Source organism: Contarinia nasturtii, unplaced genomic scaffold (assembly GCF_009176525.2).
Source record: "Contarinia nasturtii isolate CC-2019 unplaced genomic scaffold, AAFC_CNas_1.1 Cnas_scaffold_993, whole genome shotgun sequence".
NCBI lineage: Eukaryota > Metazoa > Arthropoda > Insecta > Diptera > Cecidomyiidae > Contarinia > Contarinia nasturtii.
In genome coordinates, this window is record NW_022198340.1 from 2038046 (window position 1) to 2056290 (window position 18245).

Here is an 18245-nt window from a genome sequence, read left to right on the forward strand (position 1 = left end):
TGTAATGAAAATAGAATGTGAGAACCGGGAACTGTGGAAGTTAGTCATTACCCCATAAAAAACGGATCCCTTTCAACCATTGTTAAACTAGTAATGCATGCATTAAGCGAATCCCCAAATATTCCCCGCTACTAAGCATGTGCTTAACGTATATGTACATAAAGATAAGTGTGAGATGAACGAAATGTAAAAATACAAACCAATAAAATGATTAGCTATAATCCCGTCACCACCATTAAATTTTATTATGTCCGCCCGATGTTGTTCGACATCAGCATCATTATCAGCATCGGAATAATAATCGCAGTCTTCTAATTCGCTGCCATTTTCACCATTGACCAATTTTCGTGTTTCGTCTGCATTTTGAACGTCTTGTATACCATAATCGCCATTGTGCTTTCGTAATTCGTCGACACTTATTGAGAGATTTTCGTCTGCCTCATAATCATCATAGTTACTACTTCCGCTACCATTTCGTATGTGTTTCTGTTCAATCGGTAGTAATCGATCGTCACATTCGGCTGTGGTTTGTGTATTATTTGTGGTATTATTATCACTGGTGTCGATTTCTTCGCCATCGATTGGACTTTCATTGATTTCATTTGAACTATTTAAACTTTCATCCATACTCATGACCGCCAATTCGATGTCTTGAACGATGGCATTTTCATCGTTCGTTGCCTGTGCTGTTTCTTCATCCGAATTTTTTACTGGTTCCTCGAATGCCGTATTAACAATAATAAGCATGCTATTATTGTTGGCATTCTCGTCTTGTCATCTCTCTCCTTTCCAATTCGTTGTGCTGCCGTCATCATCTTGCAAGCTTGTATCAATCGCTTTAACTATTGCAATAGTGCCATTTTCTTGATCAGTTAGTAAGTCTTTTTCTTTTTTTTTTTTTCAAATATTATTATTTATAAATTTTAAACATAAAAAAACCAAAGGGAATAAAAAATAGTAATGTGTTCAGTTGCGTGCATGTGAGTGAAAAAAACAATAAAATAAAAGTGCCATGTTTGTGCATTTTTTTTTTTCATAAATTTACCACCATTTACCACAGATTTATTGCGTTGAGTGTGTTTGTTTTTGCGCAGAGGCAATTATGTGTGTTATATGATCGAAAGAGAATTTTAGTCACAGGCGTTAAATAGACAATATTATCCATTTTGTTTGCATTTTGAAAGAGTTAAATTCAGAGAGAAAAAGAGAAGAAGAAAACCCAAAAATATAATTAGTCGAACGTGTTGAATGTAATCTAAACAGCATGGGGCAATGTTAATTTGGTTTTGGTTATAATTTTGATCGCTTTTTTTTTTTGGAACGATAAACGATATTAATCAATTTATTTCATCACATTTTTAGCACACAGGAATTTTAGTTTCACAATGGAATACATCAACAATTACTTCTTTCCGATTTCACTTTTTTTTTAAATTTCAATAAAGAGTTATGGTTGATGTGTCCAGACAGAGAATTTTCAAAATGAAATTTAGTCATCAAATGGACTTACCTTCGTATCCTTGATTATCGTGAATTTCCCTAATTGGACTGGTGTTCTCTTTTCCTTCGAGGACTGTCAACAAACACTGATAAATACAAATGTACTGTGATTCGGTCTGAACCATCCATACACGTTCTGAGGAATAATTAAATCGTATTGTGTTATTCGATCTTAGTTTCGGTTAGAAAAAAATAGTTACCTTTTCGCATGGTGTACACGATATTGAAAATATCAACAAAATCACAAACTTTAATTTGCTGTAGCAATCGATCGAGCGCAATGAATGTACCGGAGCGACCTGTAATAAACAAAGTAACCTCATTAGTATTATATCAAAGTGGGTTTTCTTCAAGAGTATCGGTTCATTTGCATGCATATGCATTGTATGCACTGAACCACTTCGCGCATGAATTGTATTGCAATCTAATAAATGTGTTGTTACGTACCAACTCCGGCGCTGCAATGCACGACCACCGGCCTTTGATCCGGTTTAATTCGATCCCGGAAAGCGCGTACAAATCGTACCAATGTTTGTGGCGGTACAACACCAAAATCTGGCCACGTTGTGAAGTGCAAATGACGAACGGTTCGCTGTTCATTGCCCCGACTCACAATTAATTCGGTGATTATCCAATCCGGATAATGGCTATTGTTAAGCATTTGCACTTTTATGTCACCATAGTGCAATGGATCCGTATCCAACGGCCAATATTGATCGCATTTTTCGCGGGCTTTCTCGTAGCATCGTGTTAGCATTACAATTGAACGCGAATTACTTTCCCAGCACATACGCCAAAAGTCATCACGTGTCGAATGTAGTGGACCTTGTGTCACGATGAACTCTCGAGGTGAATTGTGACCCTATAAAAATTGAAAATAAAAAAAAAATCGGTGTTTAAAGACGACATTTCTTAGGAGATCTCAATTTTGAATACTTACTGGTACGTAATTGGCGTTGATATAGTCCGAACCTTCGTCATCATCAACCGGTTGCAATTTAAAGCGAGAATGATCGTACGGGAGGATGTTTGTGAATCGATTCTTAGGTAGATTACATGGCAACACAGCAAATTGACACGGTTGATCACGACCAACGTGCTTGAGCTCATCGAACTCTTCGCTGAAACTGTAAATAATCAAGAAAAATATGAAAATTACTTCCTTTCTCACTAAAAAAACGAAAGTGAAAGAGTCTAATTTATTTCTTACCGAAAATCTGAATCGGCCGACATCAATCGGAAATGTTCGGAGAAATTCTTGAGATAAATCTTGCGGCTGGTTTCAACTTCACTGTCTGGTAATGACATATTATCATTGGCTCGTGATTCCTTGGTTGTTCGGCGACCGCCGTGCCGTTTTCGTCGCACGTACAGAATGGATACGATTACACAAAATGCAAAAAATAGTGCAAACGGCACGGCCAACGACACAATCAACGATGTATTATCTTGATCTATGCGAATATAGCAAATGATTAATGCATATGAACATTTCAGTATTTATGTGAGAAAAGCAAGCAAGCAAATAAATTATAAAATTCACATTGAATATTTAATTGCGTATGTTTAGTTGGAAAAACTGTGTATGATTTAGTTAAATTTGAAAAATAGCTTTAAAACTCCAATGTTTATTATATAGACAAAATGAACACAAAAAAAAAGTTTTCAGTAAAATTCTCTTGAAAACAAATCAACTATTGCGGTCGTTCGTTGCACGCCAAATGTACAATTTTGTGTGATGATTTAGGGGAGACTTGCGTGCAGAAATTGTTTTTTTTCTACATCATTTGACACTTAAATTTACTTTAAGTACACAAATCATCATTAAATTATCATTAAAAAACATTTGCGGTGACATTTGGCACACATTTAGTCTCAGAATGCATGCACACACACATACACTTAACGTGGCATAGAAATAGGCGTGACGAAAATAGATTTCAAAAGAACCTGTCGTTTAAAATTATTTTGGTAGAAATAAACGGGAATTGACAAATGAAGAGATTCACAAGCAAGCAATAAACTGCGATATAAATTATAATCATGCTCGTTTATGAAATAAATCAAGGAAGAGAATAAATGCAGAAAATCAAAAATAAATAATTCCGTAGCAAATGCATTCAGGTATAAAATTATAACAGACAAGCGCTCTTAAATGCGTACAATGTCGATAATTTAAGCTTACCCATCATATACAAGAGATCTTTTGTTTGATTGTTGGATCAACATAGACGGATTTGATACGGACATGTGTGTTTTGAAATACGGTGTAAAATTGGTTCAAGAATTATAGTTTGTTTGTTGCTATTTATATATCGTAATCTCGCATATGATTCATAAACAAAACTAACTTACCCGTTTGTATGGGAAAACTGAATGAAGTGTCTGTAAATTTATCGGCTGCAGTAAATGCTCGAACTTTAACACGATATGTGGTGCCTGATTTCAACGGTCCATTGCAGTAGCCATTGAAACGATTTTCACAGTTCTCGACGCCAATTGTAAAGTCTTCGATGGTGCTATTTTTGAATGGATAGTATGGTTCAATCACTTGATACGGTGGCCATACACTGTACGCTTGAACATCACGCCAACTTGGCATCTCCAGACCGGATGCATTCTTTGAATCATCCTCCGCAATGATGATTGTATACATATTCACCTGCAAATTTGTAAAAAAACGCATTTTTCTAATGTATTCAAAAAAAAGTTGACCATTTTCCAAACACGCACCTGTCCATTTGCATCAGAAAAGTAATTTTTCCGGAATCGAATTTGAATCGATGACGAACTGCGATAGACCTCAGTTGGGACCACTTGTGGTGGGGGTTTTGGCGGTGATAAAATCGGCATTTTCTCTTTCCACATAGTTTCCGGTCCGTAGCCAACATTTGTCTTGGCTTGAATATGGAACGCATACGAGCGTCCAGGTAGTAAATTGTAAATTGTACCTTGTAATTCGGTGGGTTTGAAATCTTTGACCTGAGTGTGTGACGATCCCTCCAAGCCATATGTTATTGAAAATTGTTGTAAAACACCATTTCGTTCGGTACTTGGAAGTGACCATTCAAATGTAATTTGACTCGGCTGAATATCGATGGGTGAAAATCTATTAACACTTCCCGGAACAGATTCTTTAGTCATGAATGTCGCCGACACTGGTAAACTACTACGCAATACACTTGATTCAGTGCCAGACCGTACAACAACGGTAAATGTATATTGACGATGGGGTCTTAGATTCGATATTGTGATATGATTGTGATTCGTAATGTTGACAGTTAATTCAATGTCTGAACGTAAATACTGGATTTCAAATGAATTGTATTCGCCTTGTGGTATGTCCCAGTTTAGTGTGATTTGTTCGGGTGTTATACGTGTTGCGTTTAATTTTGTTATCGGCTCTGGATACATTCGATCTTGACGTTGAATCGGAAGACTTGAAACACCACCACTAACCGTCCACACGGTGATATTGTACAAACGCCCTGGCGTTAGACCGGTAAATGTAACCTTCCGGTCGGTGTCATTGGCCAATTTTTCTTTGTCCGGAATGTCGGGGTCGCCGAGCGAGAAACGATACAAATCAAACTTGGAAGACTTTTGCGGTGTTGGGGTATAGCTTAAAGTCACTGTATCTCGTTCACCGTGATTATTCACCACCAACACCTCGGACAAAATCAGAGGCAATGTTCGGGCAGATAACTGAGTTACATCACTTATCAAATTGTACGAAATGGTATGGATATCGAATCTATATTCAACTCCAGGCATTAAATCACCAATCAAAACACGAACGATGGGCTGATCCTCGACTTTTTTATTGATATCAATCAGTGCTGTGGAACAAAACAAAGAAAACAATTATATAAACATTCGCCACAAATCCAATTGACTCAAATACTCACAAACATTCGCCTCCGACATATTTTTCGTATGAACTTCTTCTGGTCTTTCTGATGGCCACCATGAAAGTACATAAGTTTCAACCCGACCTTCAGGTCGTGGCCATTCGAGTGTGATATTGGTTGAATCGGCCAATGGGAAAATATTCGAAACTGGATTAGGTCGCACGGTTTGATTAACTTGTTGTGGATTTGGACTTTCGACACCGTAGCTCACCGTATTCACTTGAATCGTATACTTTTCGCCTGGAGTCATATCGGTGACATCAGCTTCTGTGGTTGTTACCGATGGCAATGGTAGCCATTCTTTTTCGCTTTCGGTACGATACCGAATGACATACGATGAAAATTCACTCTTTTTTGGTGGCAACCAATGAACAAGCACCGAATTACTTGTCACCTTTTCGATAGTCATATCTTGCGGTGGATTTGGATCTGTTTACAGTAGATAAATAAAAATGGTTTTTAGTTCATAACATAGTCAAGAAATAGTTTCAATAAAAATACTTACAAACAGCCACAAAGTATGAATGTGGTTCGGATCGAAGACCATGACTAACGGCAAACACTTTGATTTCATAACCAGCTCCAGAGTACAAATTGCGGATGATAAGCCGTGAATCGGTTGTTGTGAATGTTTTCTCTTCGCCAGTGTCGTTTCGATAGTAAATCACTTCGTATTTGTCTTGTCTCGAGTTAACGTCACTCTTCCAGCTGATGTTCAAACCTTCTTTAATTGATTTCCGATCTTCGATGATTGGCGATGATGGTCGTGTAACCACATAGATAGTTGATTCATTTGATTCCATGTGCTTTGAAATTGCTTGTACCGTTAGCGAATAGTTTCGACCGGGTAAAAGTGATTCCAATACATAGCTCGTTTGATTTGTATTCATTGTGCTGGAATCACCGTTAAATGTTTCAACTTCATGATAGCTAATTTTATATTCTTCTTCATAGCTCCCTTCATCGGGGTCCCAAGAGATGGTAACGAGGCCGGTTTTATTGTTGGTATACGATCGAAGATTAATAACCGGCAACGGTTGCAATGTAACATCACCAGTTGAAGGCCACGATGTGACTTTCCCTGATACCGTTTTCACTGTTACTTGATATGTTCGACCTGGTTCCAAGTTCTCTCTGAATTCAAGCCAAGTAACCGAATCACCGGTACGCGGAACGTTCTGTTGACGTCGTGAATTCGATATTGATACTTGATACTTATCGAATTCGCTCAATCCCTTCGGAGCCTCCCATATTACACGAAAACCATTCGACGTTATTGATTCTTTGTCAAATGTTACGTTCAACGGTTTTAACGGTACTGTCTGATATTGTGCGGTAGTTGGAAATGAAATTTCATCTTCGGACATTGTTTGAACGGAAATATTATAAGCGCGTCCGGGTACCAAACCTTTAAATGCAGCTTGTGCTGGACCTGGCGGTTCGCCTTCTTTCTCCACATATAAAACACTTTCCATCGCATCTGGTGGCTCGATTGATACTTTATAATGTGTATAGATACCAGCCGGATATGGTGGTTGCCATAAAACAAGCAATGTTGTTTCATTTCTAAACCAAACAATGAATTTGCCTGGTGTATTTGGCTCTAAACAAAGCAAATGGAATATAAAAATTGTTGTAAATATTCATTGACTATAAAAAACAAACTAATTTTAACCGAAAAATAAAAAATAAAAATTTAATGAATAACAAAAAATATGGTATGAATAAACACGTGCAAAGAAACTAAATGTCATTAAAACTGAAAACAAACATCTGACAGCACAGACAATTCTATTTCCAATTATTAGTGATTGCTGTAAGTGTGCAGTATAGACAAAAATGTATGAGGAAATAATAGCCCGCAAACAATTCATTCAAACGTTCCGTCATTCAAATTTGTTGATTTCTAATCACAAACATCCATGTAGAATATGAGCTAATGATGTAAAAAAACCAAATAAAGTGTTGTTTGATCGCTTATTTTCCAGTACATATTGGCCATTATTTTTTTTATGAAAATGTGATCGCTGTAATTATAATTCACATAACAATGCAATGTGTGATTATGCTATATGCGAAACTTTGTACTTTTCTCAGTTTCATTTGGAATTTTCTCATGCATTCATTAAAACCCATGATGATGATGTATATCAAATAATAAACAATAGAACCATGAGAACGAAAAATTCAACGCAAAACTATTTTTATCGTTATGTCATTTACTGTTAACGCAAAATGTTGTTCATACATTCGATATATCTATATATATAACGGAAGCAAATATCGCATTCGATCAAAAAAGCAGCAACATTTATTTGAACTCAATCGGAACAAAGAATTTGCCATTCAACAGTCTAACATTTTCATGCATTTGCGCTCACATACACATTCGTTTGCGATTCGATAAATTACGAAAAGGCAAAAGCAAAATAAATGACAAAATTGGATAATAAATAACAGAATCACAAATGAAATATCACCATTCCAATAGAATTGGCTAATAAATTATACAATGTCATCATGTGAGCGCTATTTTTTCTTCTATCGATTGCGCAACAAAATCTTACAATTGATAATGTATGTTCTCGAGAATGTTCTCAATAGAAATAGTGACACGAAGCGATTGAATGATCCGAAAGCCGAATGAAATCAGAAAACTAAAAACTATTCAATTCATAATAACAAAATGATCGTGCGACGCAATTAAAAAAAAAAAGCAAAGAGAAAAATGTTACACTAGCCAAAAGAAATTAAACTGTAATCTATACAAATCAAATAAAAAAATCACAGCGGAAAATGCAGATAAAAAAACACAACGCTTAAATTTAAAATTGCGCAATGAGTATATATGTACTTTGCATACTACGATAAAAAAAGCGGTGAAAAACAGATTAAAATGTTATAACGACAAATGAACAAATTGAAAAATGCACGAAAAAAGCTAACAAATGACGTTTTCACGCAACACACGATGAAATAATACAATGTTCAAGTGCACACAAAATGATGAGGTAAAAGTAATGTATTTCGACAAAAATATAGGCCCTTTTCAGCCTCACTAAGTATACCTCTGAGTATTTTAATATCCAACAGGTCTTTGTGACGTATTCTTTTCACTGAGTTTTCGTGAATTTTTTTTTTTTAAATGTTTGGTTGGTGTATTTGTGTGGTTAGTATATCGTGTTTCAAAGTTATTAGGTTTGTGCGCGATTGCAATACACCAAAATCCCGCCAGACACACAGAGAAAAAAATGATTGTTTTGTTAGATTCGCCAATTTTCCAAAGTGTTTACATGAATTTCGTCACGCAATTTTTTTTTTTCATTTTTCGTTTATTCGTCAAACAAGCCAAAGTAAACAATGTTACCCGATAACCAAGTGATACAAGTGAGTTAAATGGAGAAACAGAGAGAAAAAAAGCATTAAATGTGTTATAGTGAAAAAGTTTTTTTTTTGCTATTGAAAAAAAAAAAATGTTTTCGTTTTTCAATGTTTAGTTAATGTTATTATTAATCACGAGTATAAGATTAAGTTTTATCCATGGTTAGGAATGTTTTTTTTTATTTCATTCTTCTACGCTGTTATTTTACCTGTTTCACAACTTATTCGAACATTTATTTTCCATGAGCTAGTTTAACACACAGTTAGCATATTTGCACGGGGTTTAACTGGCCGAACAACACACCACTAAATAATTACATGACGTTGTGCGATGTTAATTTGATTTTAATTTACTTATCACCATACCAATAATTGGTTTGCAATGAATATGACGCATTCACATCTCATCAATCAAGTTATATGCATAAAACGATTTTTTTGGTTTAAAAAACGCATTATACTTTCAACGAACTTCAAATCGATTTATCAAACAATTGTAATTGGACAGAAGTTCTTTAGAAAAAATCACCATTACTTAATTACTTAATGAGTTTGTTGTTATATCTGTGAGTATGTATTTTTCTTCTATTCGATGATAAATGGTCAATCATTTGTGTGTGTACGTGTGACTGAAATACAAAGTAATAAATGGACTTTAAACTTACTTGTTGTAAAGTTGCGACTAGTATATGCCACCGATTCTCGGTTGTCAAAGACGGTGAATGCTTGGACTTGATAGCTGGCCCCTGGCGATAAATCGCGTACATTGTACTGTAGCTCGTTGGCTTCAATTGGAATGGTTCGATTCGTAACGAATCCATCGGATAAGCCCAATATCTAGAAGTGCGTATAAATTGAATTAATTCATTTGCAAATTTAATTATCGGTTTACTTTGTGTGAATGGTCAACAATCCAGTGTACTTACCCGCAATTTGAACGATGAATAGTTGCCTTTGGATGGGGGACTTAGCGAGATGACCGCCGATTTGCCGCTCTTCACCGACACCGATAAATTTGACGGTGGATCTGGTGCTGTTAACATAAAATGCATACAATTTACTTTCGAATTGCCATCAATTATCATACATTATTAATTCGATATGAAGCGTAATAGCCATCGTTTATGGCTCGACAAATATATTTGAATTATTATCATATTTATGAAAGCCAGTCGGTCGATGTTTATTTATATGTTCACTTTACTTTGCACTTGACTATTACAGCCAAAGAAATGCCTCTCTAATTAATTCGATTTGATATAGCGAGGTGGACCCGACTCCAAGTCGATTTCGATTTATAATACATTTTTTTTTTAATAGTAACCATTTGATAAAAACCGAGTGTCAAAACGAGTTTTCAACGATTCATTGAAGACTGTTTTATCGGTTGAATATCAACTATTCACCTGATCTGGTCATTTACATTTATTTCGATTGAAAACTAGGGGACGGAAACCATTAGCTAGTTTTTTATATTTCAAGTAAAAACTAGGAAAATTAGAAAAAAACTAGCAAAAACTAGAAAAATTAGCAAAAATTAGCAAAAATTATTTGATCCGCCATTTTGATATTCTGCCATGATTTGGTGACTAAATCAATTTTACAAGTCGACTATTGAAAGAAACAAGTACTTTATGCACGATTTTGTGTTAAAAAAGAATAATTAAACTAATTTTCACTATTATAAGTGTATATTTATTCAAAACACATAAAAATATGTCTGAACAACAAAACGTCAGAATACTTCATTGTGTCAGTACAATCATTTGATTGTCATTTGACAGAACAAAAAACTAGAAAACTAGCAATTTCATAAAGGAATATTAGCATTATTAGATTATTCAAGCAATAAACTAGTAAATTAGCTAAAAACTAGTAAATTAGCTATAAACTAGAAAAACTAGCATTGGTTTCTCTCCCCTAGATTGAAAACAACAATGTATAAACAACATATTATTGACCGACTTCGAACACGAATCGCTTTTGATGTGACGTTTACGATTGCTAAGCATCCAAATAATAATCACTATATTCAATACAATTTAATTCGGTGTTCGACAGTCAATATTTCATTTGCCGACACATTTGACCGGAGGCAAGAATAAAGTTTGTCTGTTTGTTTCGATTTCGTTTGTCGTCTTCGTTTTATTTCAACCAAAACGTGAAATGTCACATGTGTTCCGGATCAACTGACATCGGATAACAAAAAACATATGTCTATTTGTATTTTTCTCCCCATATACACATGCACATTGGTTGAGTCTTAAGCAGCATAGTGCAGCTGGCTCAAATCTTGCATATAAATGTAGAATGATAGATCGGTATCTAAAGAAATCAATGCTATTTTTAGATGTTTGTCTTTAAATCCGTGCTCGTTTTTCATTCCGTGTTCACATATGTAAACAGTTGAACAACGATAGAAAATGTCGTGCGATAGGTCGAAAAGGTTGGTTTTCGGCAAGCGACAAGTGTCTCTGTTGCTCACTTTCTAAGCCAATTTCCTTTCGAACGACGACGGAAATGATATAATCGGCAATAACGCACTATATACAGAATGTTACGATTTTTCGGTTGTTTTCGTTCGTTTAATTTACTTGAAACGACGATAACAGGCTCCATTTATATAAAATTCAATCCACTCAAATTGAAAGGAAGTTTCTTTTTTTAAAAAAATCAATCAGGCAAGTGTATCTTTTCGTTTTTATGCATGACAGAAGTCTGTGTAAACTGTTTTTCAATCGAATAAAATATTCAATGAGATTTTCTCATTTTTTTCGCTTTTTCTCTTCATCGTTTTCGCATCAAAAATTTATTGAACAACTTTTTCACTAAACTCTTGTTTGTTGTTGGTGTTATTTTTTTTTTCATAAATTCCAGTGAAAGACTTTCACGCAAAGGTCAGCGAATTTTTGTTCAAGACATTGCATGTCGTCTACTTAAGAAAAACACGAACATACAAAATTTATGGTTATTTTGAACTTACCGGTGGTTATGGAAACGGTCCAAGCGAGCAGATTGTGATGCGATGAATTGGTGTAGTAAAGCCAGAAATTATATTTTGTACCAGCCAAAACATTTGAGAATCGAATTTCGTCGCCCACATCTTTCGATGCAATCGTTGTATTTGGCAATGGATTACCGTACGGTGGATAATAGTCTAAACGATATGATGAATCGTCTTGTCCTAAATTACCAGGTATCTCAATAACTATGTCTGCACTATAACATATCTGCGGAAATTGAAAATGATAAAATCGATTTTTATTAACAAAAAAAAAAAGAAGAATGAATTGGTAGTCGAGACGCCAATGAAATCTATATATCAATTTTACTACGGATATTGTAAAAACTTTTCTGTTCTGTAACTGCAGGGGGTTGGGTGAATATTATGCAGGGAAGATATTTCATTAAAAGACTTTCAATCACCAAGTTTTGTCGTCGGCACATGGTAAAGTTGGGAACTGCATTAAGCAAAGTCATAAGACGTTTGGCTAATGTTTGTAGAAAATGGCATACACGCTCTGCATATAGATTTTCAGACAATTACGTGACAAGGAAAAGTTTGTTGCCATTTAAATATGCAAGCAATGAGAACTTTTCCCAAAACGGATGTTAGGCTGACAATAGCAATCTAATGAATCTCCGAAAAGTGTTTCGTTATGTTTATTTTTTCTTTCTCTCTCTCTCTCTCTCTCTCTCTCTCTCTCTCTCTCTCTCTCTCTTTTAATTCCTTCATTTTATCGCACGCAGACATAATCCCAAAGCGAATTCATGTTTACAAAAGTCAATAGTGGATTTCATATCAGTTCGTTCGCAGCTACAGCATAGTGGTACTTATCTCGGTAAGATTATTTTCGCATATTCGACACCACACAGACAACTACTGTTTACTGTCTCAATACGGTTGCAACTTAAGTGGTGTATGGCTCCAATGTAGTTATTGGCTTAATAATTAACAGTGCCGCATTCAACTCAAACCCAAAAAACGATGGCGCACATATGAACCGGCGGCATTATAACAAGTAAAAAGACTTGTACTCACATCTACACATTGTAAAACAATATTTTCAACTATTTAGCTTATGGCACATTGTTTGATTACGTCTTTTTTTTGTTGTTTCAATTCATCGGCTTTTATAACGGAAAAACTCGACATTCGAGCGCAAAGTGCTCTTTCATACTCGAAGTCAACGCCAAGCATAAATCATGCCGTGATTAATGCCAACCTCTTAAAACTCATAGTGTCTGGAATATGTGTGTGTGTACTATTTTCTATCACTCCCGTACTTACTCTGCTTTTTATACGTATGTCATGTCGACAGTGAGAAAATGGATATGACAACAGTAACAGCGCCGCTTTTCTCCATTTTCCACATTCACAATGAAAATGTGTGTGGATGAGTAATATTTATAGAATATGAATGGAAAGAAGAAATGTTCAGCACAGCACAATGGAAGTACGGTGTCTTTCGTCGTTCATTGAAAATGGAAATCAATGAAACGCATTAGTTAAATGTAGCGACAAATGTACACATATTTGCCTTTTATTACATCACACAATGGATCATGCAAATTTGCAATTGTGCATTCATTGATATCAAACAATTGAATCGACGTGTCATCGTGTCGTTTATTTTCTGTCATTTTGTACGGCCAGCTTTAATGTGCATAGACAAATTTGAAACGACACATCCATTTGTCTATGGAAGAGAAACAAAGCGTGATCAAGTCTATCTAATGCGTTGCTTTTTTCTTTCTGCCTGCGCAGATTGGCATATCATCGTCTCATGTCTAGCCATAATTCTTCAATCTCATGTCGGCGTTTTTTTCATCGTTGGTTCAGACACCGTTGATTTACTTTCGACAAACGAATTTTTTTTCTTTGAACTGAAACCTTGACAGCATTTGAACTTGGGTTGAAAGCAGTTGAAAGTACTCTGCCAGACACCCCAAGCCTATCATTGTAGCATTTCCAAGGAAATCTTTTATTCGTGCGAAATCGAAATATTTCACTACATTTTTCTTGGGTTCGCAGAGCGAGAGAGAGAGGAAGCGAGATACACAGGGAAAAATGTAATAATTGCACACCAGCTACATTGTAAATTAAAACGATTGTCTCTGTGGAATGAAAATATCCTTTTCGTTAATGAGAATTGCATACTTCGCATGATTGCAAAAATGTATTAGCAATTACATAATGAAGATTTACAATTAGTGTTTGAAAGGAAATTCCAAATAGTTGTGAAAATATCGCAAGAAAATAAAAATGACGAAAAACTAAAGCACTTTTTGCAAATCTATACGTTTGACTTTGACGTGAAAAGTTCAGAACGTGCATAGTGATGACAAATGAAGTGTGAAATAAATGTAATTTATATATTAATTATTTATGTGTTTGTTGTTATTGTTTTTGTACAAGCTCGGTGTGCACGAACTATTCACATTCTAGGTGGCACACTGCACGTGTGAAAAAGAGCATTTATAAGAATTTCAACAGTAAAAAAATGTCTATTTATTGTCGACGATTGGCATTGTTTTTAATTTGCTTCAGTTATGATTCTAACTGGAAGTAGGTCGAATTTGTAACAAAACTTTATTTGAATTTTGCGTGAGGCAACTCAGTTATCGATCCAAAATTTACAAAGCTGTTTTTCTAAAGATAAAAACCATTCAAACCGACCCAAACGAATTCAAAGTGATTCTAGCACTCGATGCGCACCAAATCATCAATTACATAATTGAATTTCCATTTTAATGCGTAACAAATTAATCGAATAAGAAAAAACCCATCACAATAGACATTTTATATGCATTGTTAGCTGTATTCTAAAACCGTTTTGTTCATTTGGCACTGATTTCATTTGCGGAGGGGAAACGTTTAAAAAAACATTGAATTTTCAACAATGGAACGTATAAAGCGCTGCATTAGCGCACGTTTTAACGACCTTGAGAATTCAACTAGAGCTGAATGTACTTTTTAAAACGAGAGCTATTCAGCCGAAAATGAATTCGTGAACTTCTCAGTTCGTGAAACAAAAGTGAGCTTAATTCAATTTTTTTAGCCAATCAACGAACAACAAAATATAGCACGTTGACATATATATGAGTCAATGTCTTGGTTTCCAAACAAACCGTGTCGTATAAGTGTTGAATGAGTTTTTGTTGTCGGTTCCTCTCTTTTTTCCGTTTAAATTACGTTGTGTGTTCCTTGTAAAAAGTTGAAGTTTTCTCGGAAAGTAGGTACGCTGCTGAAAAATCCATTTTAAAATTTACCTCACACGTTGTTTTTTCGTTCGTATTTTTTTCTCACTCAATTCAGTCGTCAAATGGCTCATCCGTTTGGAAGCGTCAAATATTTTTCATGGTTCGAGAAGCAAGTATATTTAAATCCCGGAAGACATTTGCATGAAAGAAACTTTCGAAAAGTTGTTTGCATTTCACCCGATTGCGCAAAAAAAAAAACGAAAATACCGCGTGAAGCGGCACTCCATTTTGCCGAAAAAAACTGTATATTGGAGAAATTGCATGAAAATCGGAAATTGTGTTTGAGCGCGCCATGATAATGCAAAATTTCATCAGCCCAACAGAAATTGTCAGTTCGAGTTTCCTACACGTAATAGATAGACAGAGCGAATTTTCTGTGTTTATTTTAGCCCAGGCAAAACGAATGGAGTCGATATAAAATGAACCAGCATACATGAAATTGGTATCATAGCAAAACACCTAGCACACGTACCATTCGAACCGAAAAAAGCAAAATTAAAATTGAACACAAAATGCACGTCAACAATGACGGGAACAAGTCAATGATGGAAGCAATTGGCAACAACTGAAATCTATAGCATGAAAAAATGTATGTATATGTTATAATAAAATGGTAAATGTTGTTTCATGCATCAATTAAACACGAAAATTCGTGCTGTCGACGAAAAATTGCTACACTCAAGGCTTTGCGACCGGCTTTAGCTCTTTTTGAGTCGCACAAAATGAACGTATATCAGCCATTTCAAATACCGAACCAACTTGGTGTACATGTAAGCGCTTATGCATGAGATTTTCAATTCATTTAGCAACCATAGACAATACCGAAATGTCAATATGTTGGCGTTATGGCATTATTGTCTCTCAGTTTGTGTGTACGTGTATGTTTTTATATACGTATGTATTAATTTAATGGATTTCTTCTCCGAATTTCCGAGAATTTTCGATTTTACGAATATCTATTATTATACATTTAATGAAGTCATTGTATCATCATCACATTCTGATCATTTGAATGATTGTCAACATATCGGTAGAGTTAATAGCTAGAGTATGACTGTTTATCGCTTTAACAGGCGAAACAATTCCTTTTGATATGATAAATATGCGGATGTATAATTTATTATCAACGGTGTGAAGAGGAATACTAAACATCATTTTGTCTGATTTATCGTCCAAGTTGAACGAATTGTGTGTGATGTGATTTCCGAAAATACATTGAGAGAGCGGGTGTATGTATCTCTCTCTCTCTGTGTGTGTGTATATATATGACTTGTTTGTTTTCGGTATTGGAATATTTGTCACTCGACCACAAGAGTCGAAAATCCTTCATTTTAAGCGTTCACTGTTCGTACGGTTCATGATGTGTTTTGTTTAAATTGAAAAAGAGAGAGCGAGAGATAGATAGAGAGGTTCGCCCAACTCATTCAAGATTCATAATGAGTCGTGTTGGGTGTGATGTGTATGAATTCAAAATGTGATTTGTTTTTTTTTTTCCTGCTCAACATCGGGGTTTGACATTCATACAGCAGTCACTGATTCATAAAAACTAAAGGCAATTTGCGAATGTGTCACATTTGTTCGATATGCAGTTGAATGTCGTTTTCAATAGCATTGTACAAATTACACGCAACGCATTGTCATTCATTCATCTAATAATAATAAGTTTTATGTAAATCAGTGAATGAATACCCGTTCATCTCTCGTTGCACAAATATAATAAATTCGCTTTTGAATTGTGAATTGATAAAGAATGATAGATTGATTGGATTTTTTCTTTGAATGAACCACAGAGAGGGAGTATGCGATTTGCTATTGTATTACCACCGTCGCTTATGGATTTCAATTCAAACTAAATCAGTGTGTGAGATCAGTCAACTTCATTAGTTTCAACCATAAGATATACTTATAAATCGTTCCACTTTAATCATCGTTGGTTTTAGATTTCAATCAGTTCAGATTGACAGGCTTCTGGTTTTGATTTGCAATGTGATTGGTGAGCGAAAACCCTGAACTGGTTTTTCTTGTATTTTGCATGTGAAAATGAAAGAAGAAACGAAAAAAAAATCATCGAAGGAAAAAAATACATATTGAAAAATGCCTACAACACCGCAGTGCACATTCACCGAAGCAAAAAAGAAGCTCCAAAACCGATCAAACATCATGCAATGAATTTATGCTCTAAATATTTCCATCATAAATTAACACATTTTCTTTTTCAATCCAATAAATGGACCAGTGCTTGCACATCACTAACGCACCCGTTTAAAATGCACTTTCATTACTCTTAATTAATACAATGATTGATGAATTACCAACGAAAAAAAACAGACAGATAAATACTTCAAAGAAACTTTCTTTCAAACGCACACAATGAATAATGATTTGTTGAACAGCCTCCGATCAATTTCTATTTCTCAATAATGAGTGGAAAATTTAGAATCGGGAATATTTGCACGCAACGCGTTGTGCGTTGTTTTTTTTGTTTGAAATTTCAATGAAAAACGGAGGTTTTCGCATACTGCTAGTTTCATTTTTTTTTCACATTAGCAATTCAACAAGATGATGATGATACAGTACATATACAATGTTTGTAATGTTGTGCAAATACAAAACCGTTTTGTTCATTCTGCAGACGTGGGCAATTTTATAAACATAATATTATTATTTTCCATAATCGTTAAATAATCCCATAACTGGTGATGATCACATCAACAATATTATTTTTCGCTAAAAAGAAAACGGTGTATGTGATCGGGTTAGTCATCATTTGTGATGCGACATTTATACAATTGCACGAAGCAAAAAAGCCAATCGTTGCCATAATTTATATGGCATTTTGTGCGCAGCTGGTGCTTGGTATTTGGATTTTCGAAGCGAGTTAATAAAACACAAATGTTGAGAATGATGGTATCCGTCAAATTCAAGCGTATTCAAATGCAGCACTTTGAAAAATAGCGTTAATCGTCAATTTTAGAAATCGACCTAATTTGGTATTTTAAAATCCATACCACATGCTCAACAACTGTAATGAGATTTTTGGCCTTTAACTGAGTGTACAGAGCGTGCTTTGGCACATAATTCAACAGAACAACGTTTATGCGTTTATTTCATATTTTTTTACAGCCTTAAAGCGAAGCAAAAATGATACCGTGATAAATCCACTACATAAAAACTGATTACTGATTTCAA

The 18245-nt window shown here is 35.0% G+C and overlaps 1 protein-coding gene across 8 annotated transcripts in view; it reads right to left on the reverse strand.

The window, feature by feature from the left end:
- The window catches only part of LOC116343438 (tyrosine-protein phosphatase 10D-like), a 28257-nt gene that overhangs the window by 2107 nt on the left and 7905 nt on the right, over positions 1–18245 (reverse strand). The window contains exons 2-16 of one of the 8 annotated variants that reach the window (XR_004201334.1): positions 11776–12022; positions 9719–9825; positions 9458–9629; positions 8480–8527; positions 5917–7014; positions 5409–5840; positions 4234–5339; positions 3856–4162; positions 3686–3703; positions 2711–2954; positions 2441–2627; positions 1948–2362; positions 1701–1799; positions 1511–1636; positions 201–842 (exon numbers count right to left, since the gene is read on the reverse strand). Coding sequence is in view for 3 of the 8 variants with exons in the window: in XM_031771483.1 (XP_031627343.1) it covers positions 1511–1636; positions 1701–1799; positions 1948–2362; positions 2441–2627; positions 2711–2954; positions 3686–3703; positions 3856–4162; positions 4234–5339; positions 5409–5840; positions 5917–7014; positions 8480–8527; positions 9458–9629; positions 9719–9825; positions 11776–12022 (4606 nt within the window). In the remaining 5 variants the exon portion in view is untranslated. Of the gene's footprint in view, positions 1–200; positions 888–1510; positions 1637–1700; positions 1800–1947; positions 2363–2440; positions 2628–2710; positions 2955–3685; positions 3704–3855; positions 4163–4233; positions 5340–5408; positions 5841–5916; positions 7015–8479; positions 8528–9457; positions 9630–9718; positions 9826–11775; positions 12023–18245 lie in introns of all 8 variants that reach the window. The other 7 variants (XR_004201332.1, XR_004201336.1, XR_004201335.1 and 4 more) reach the window with 7 other exon arrangements.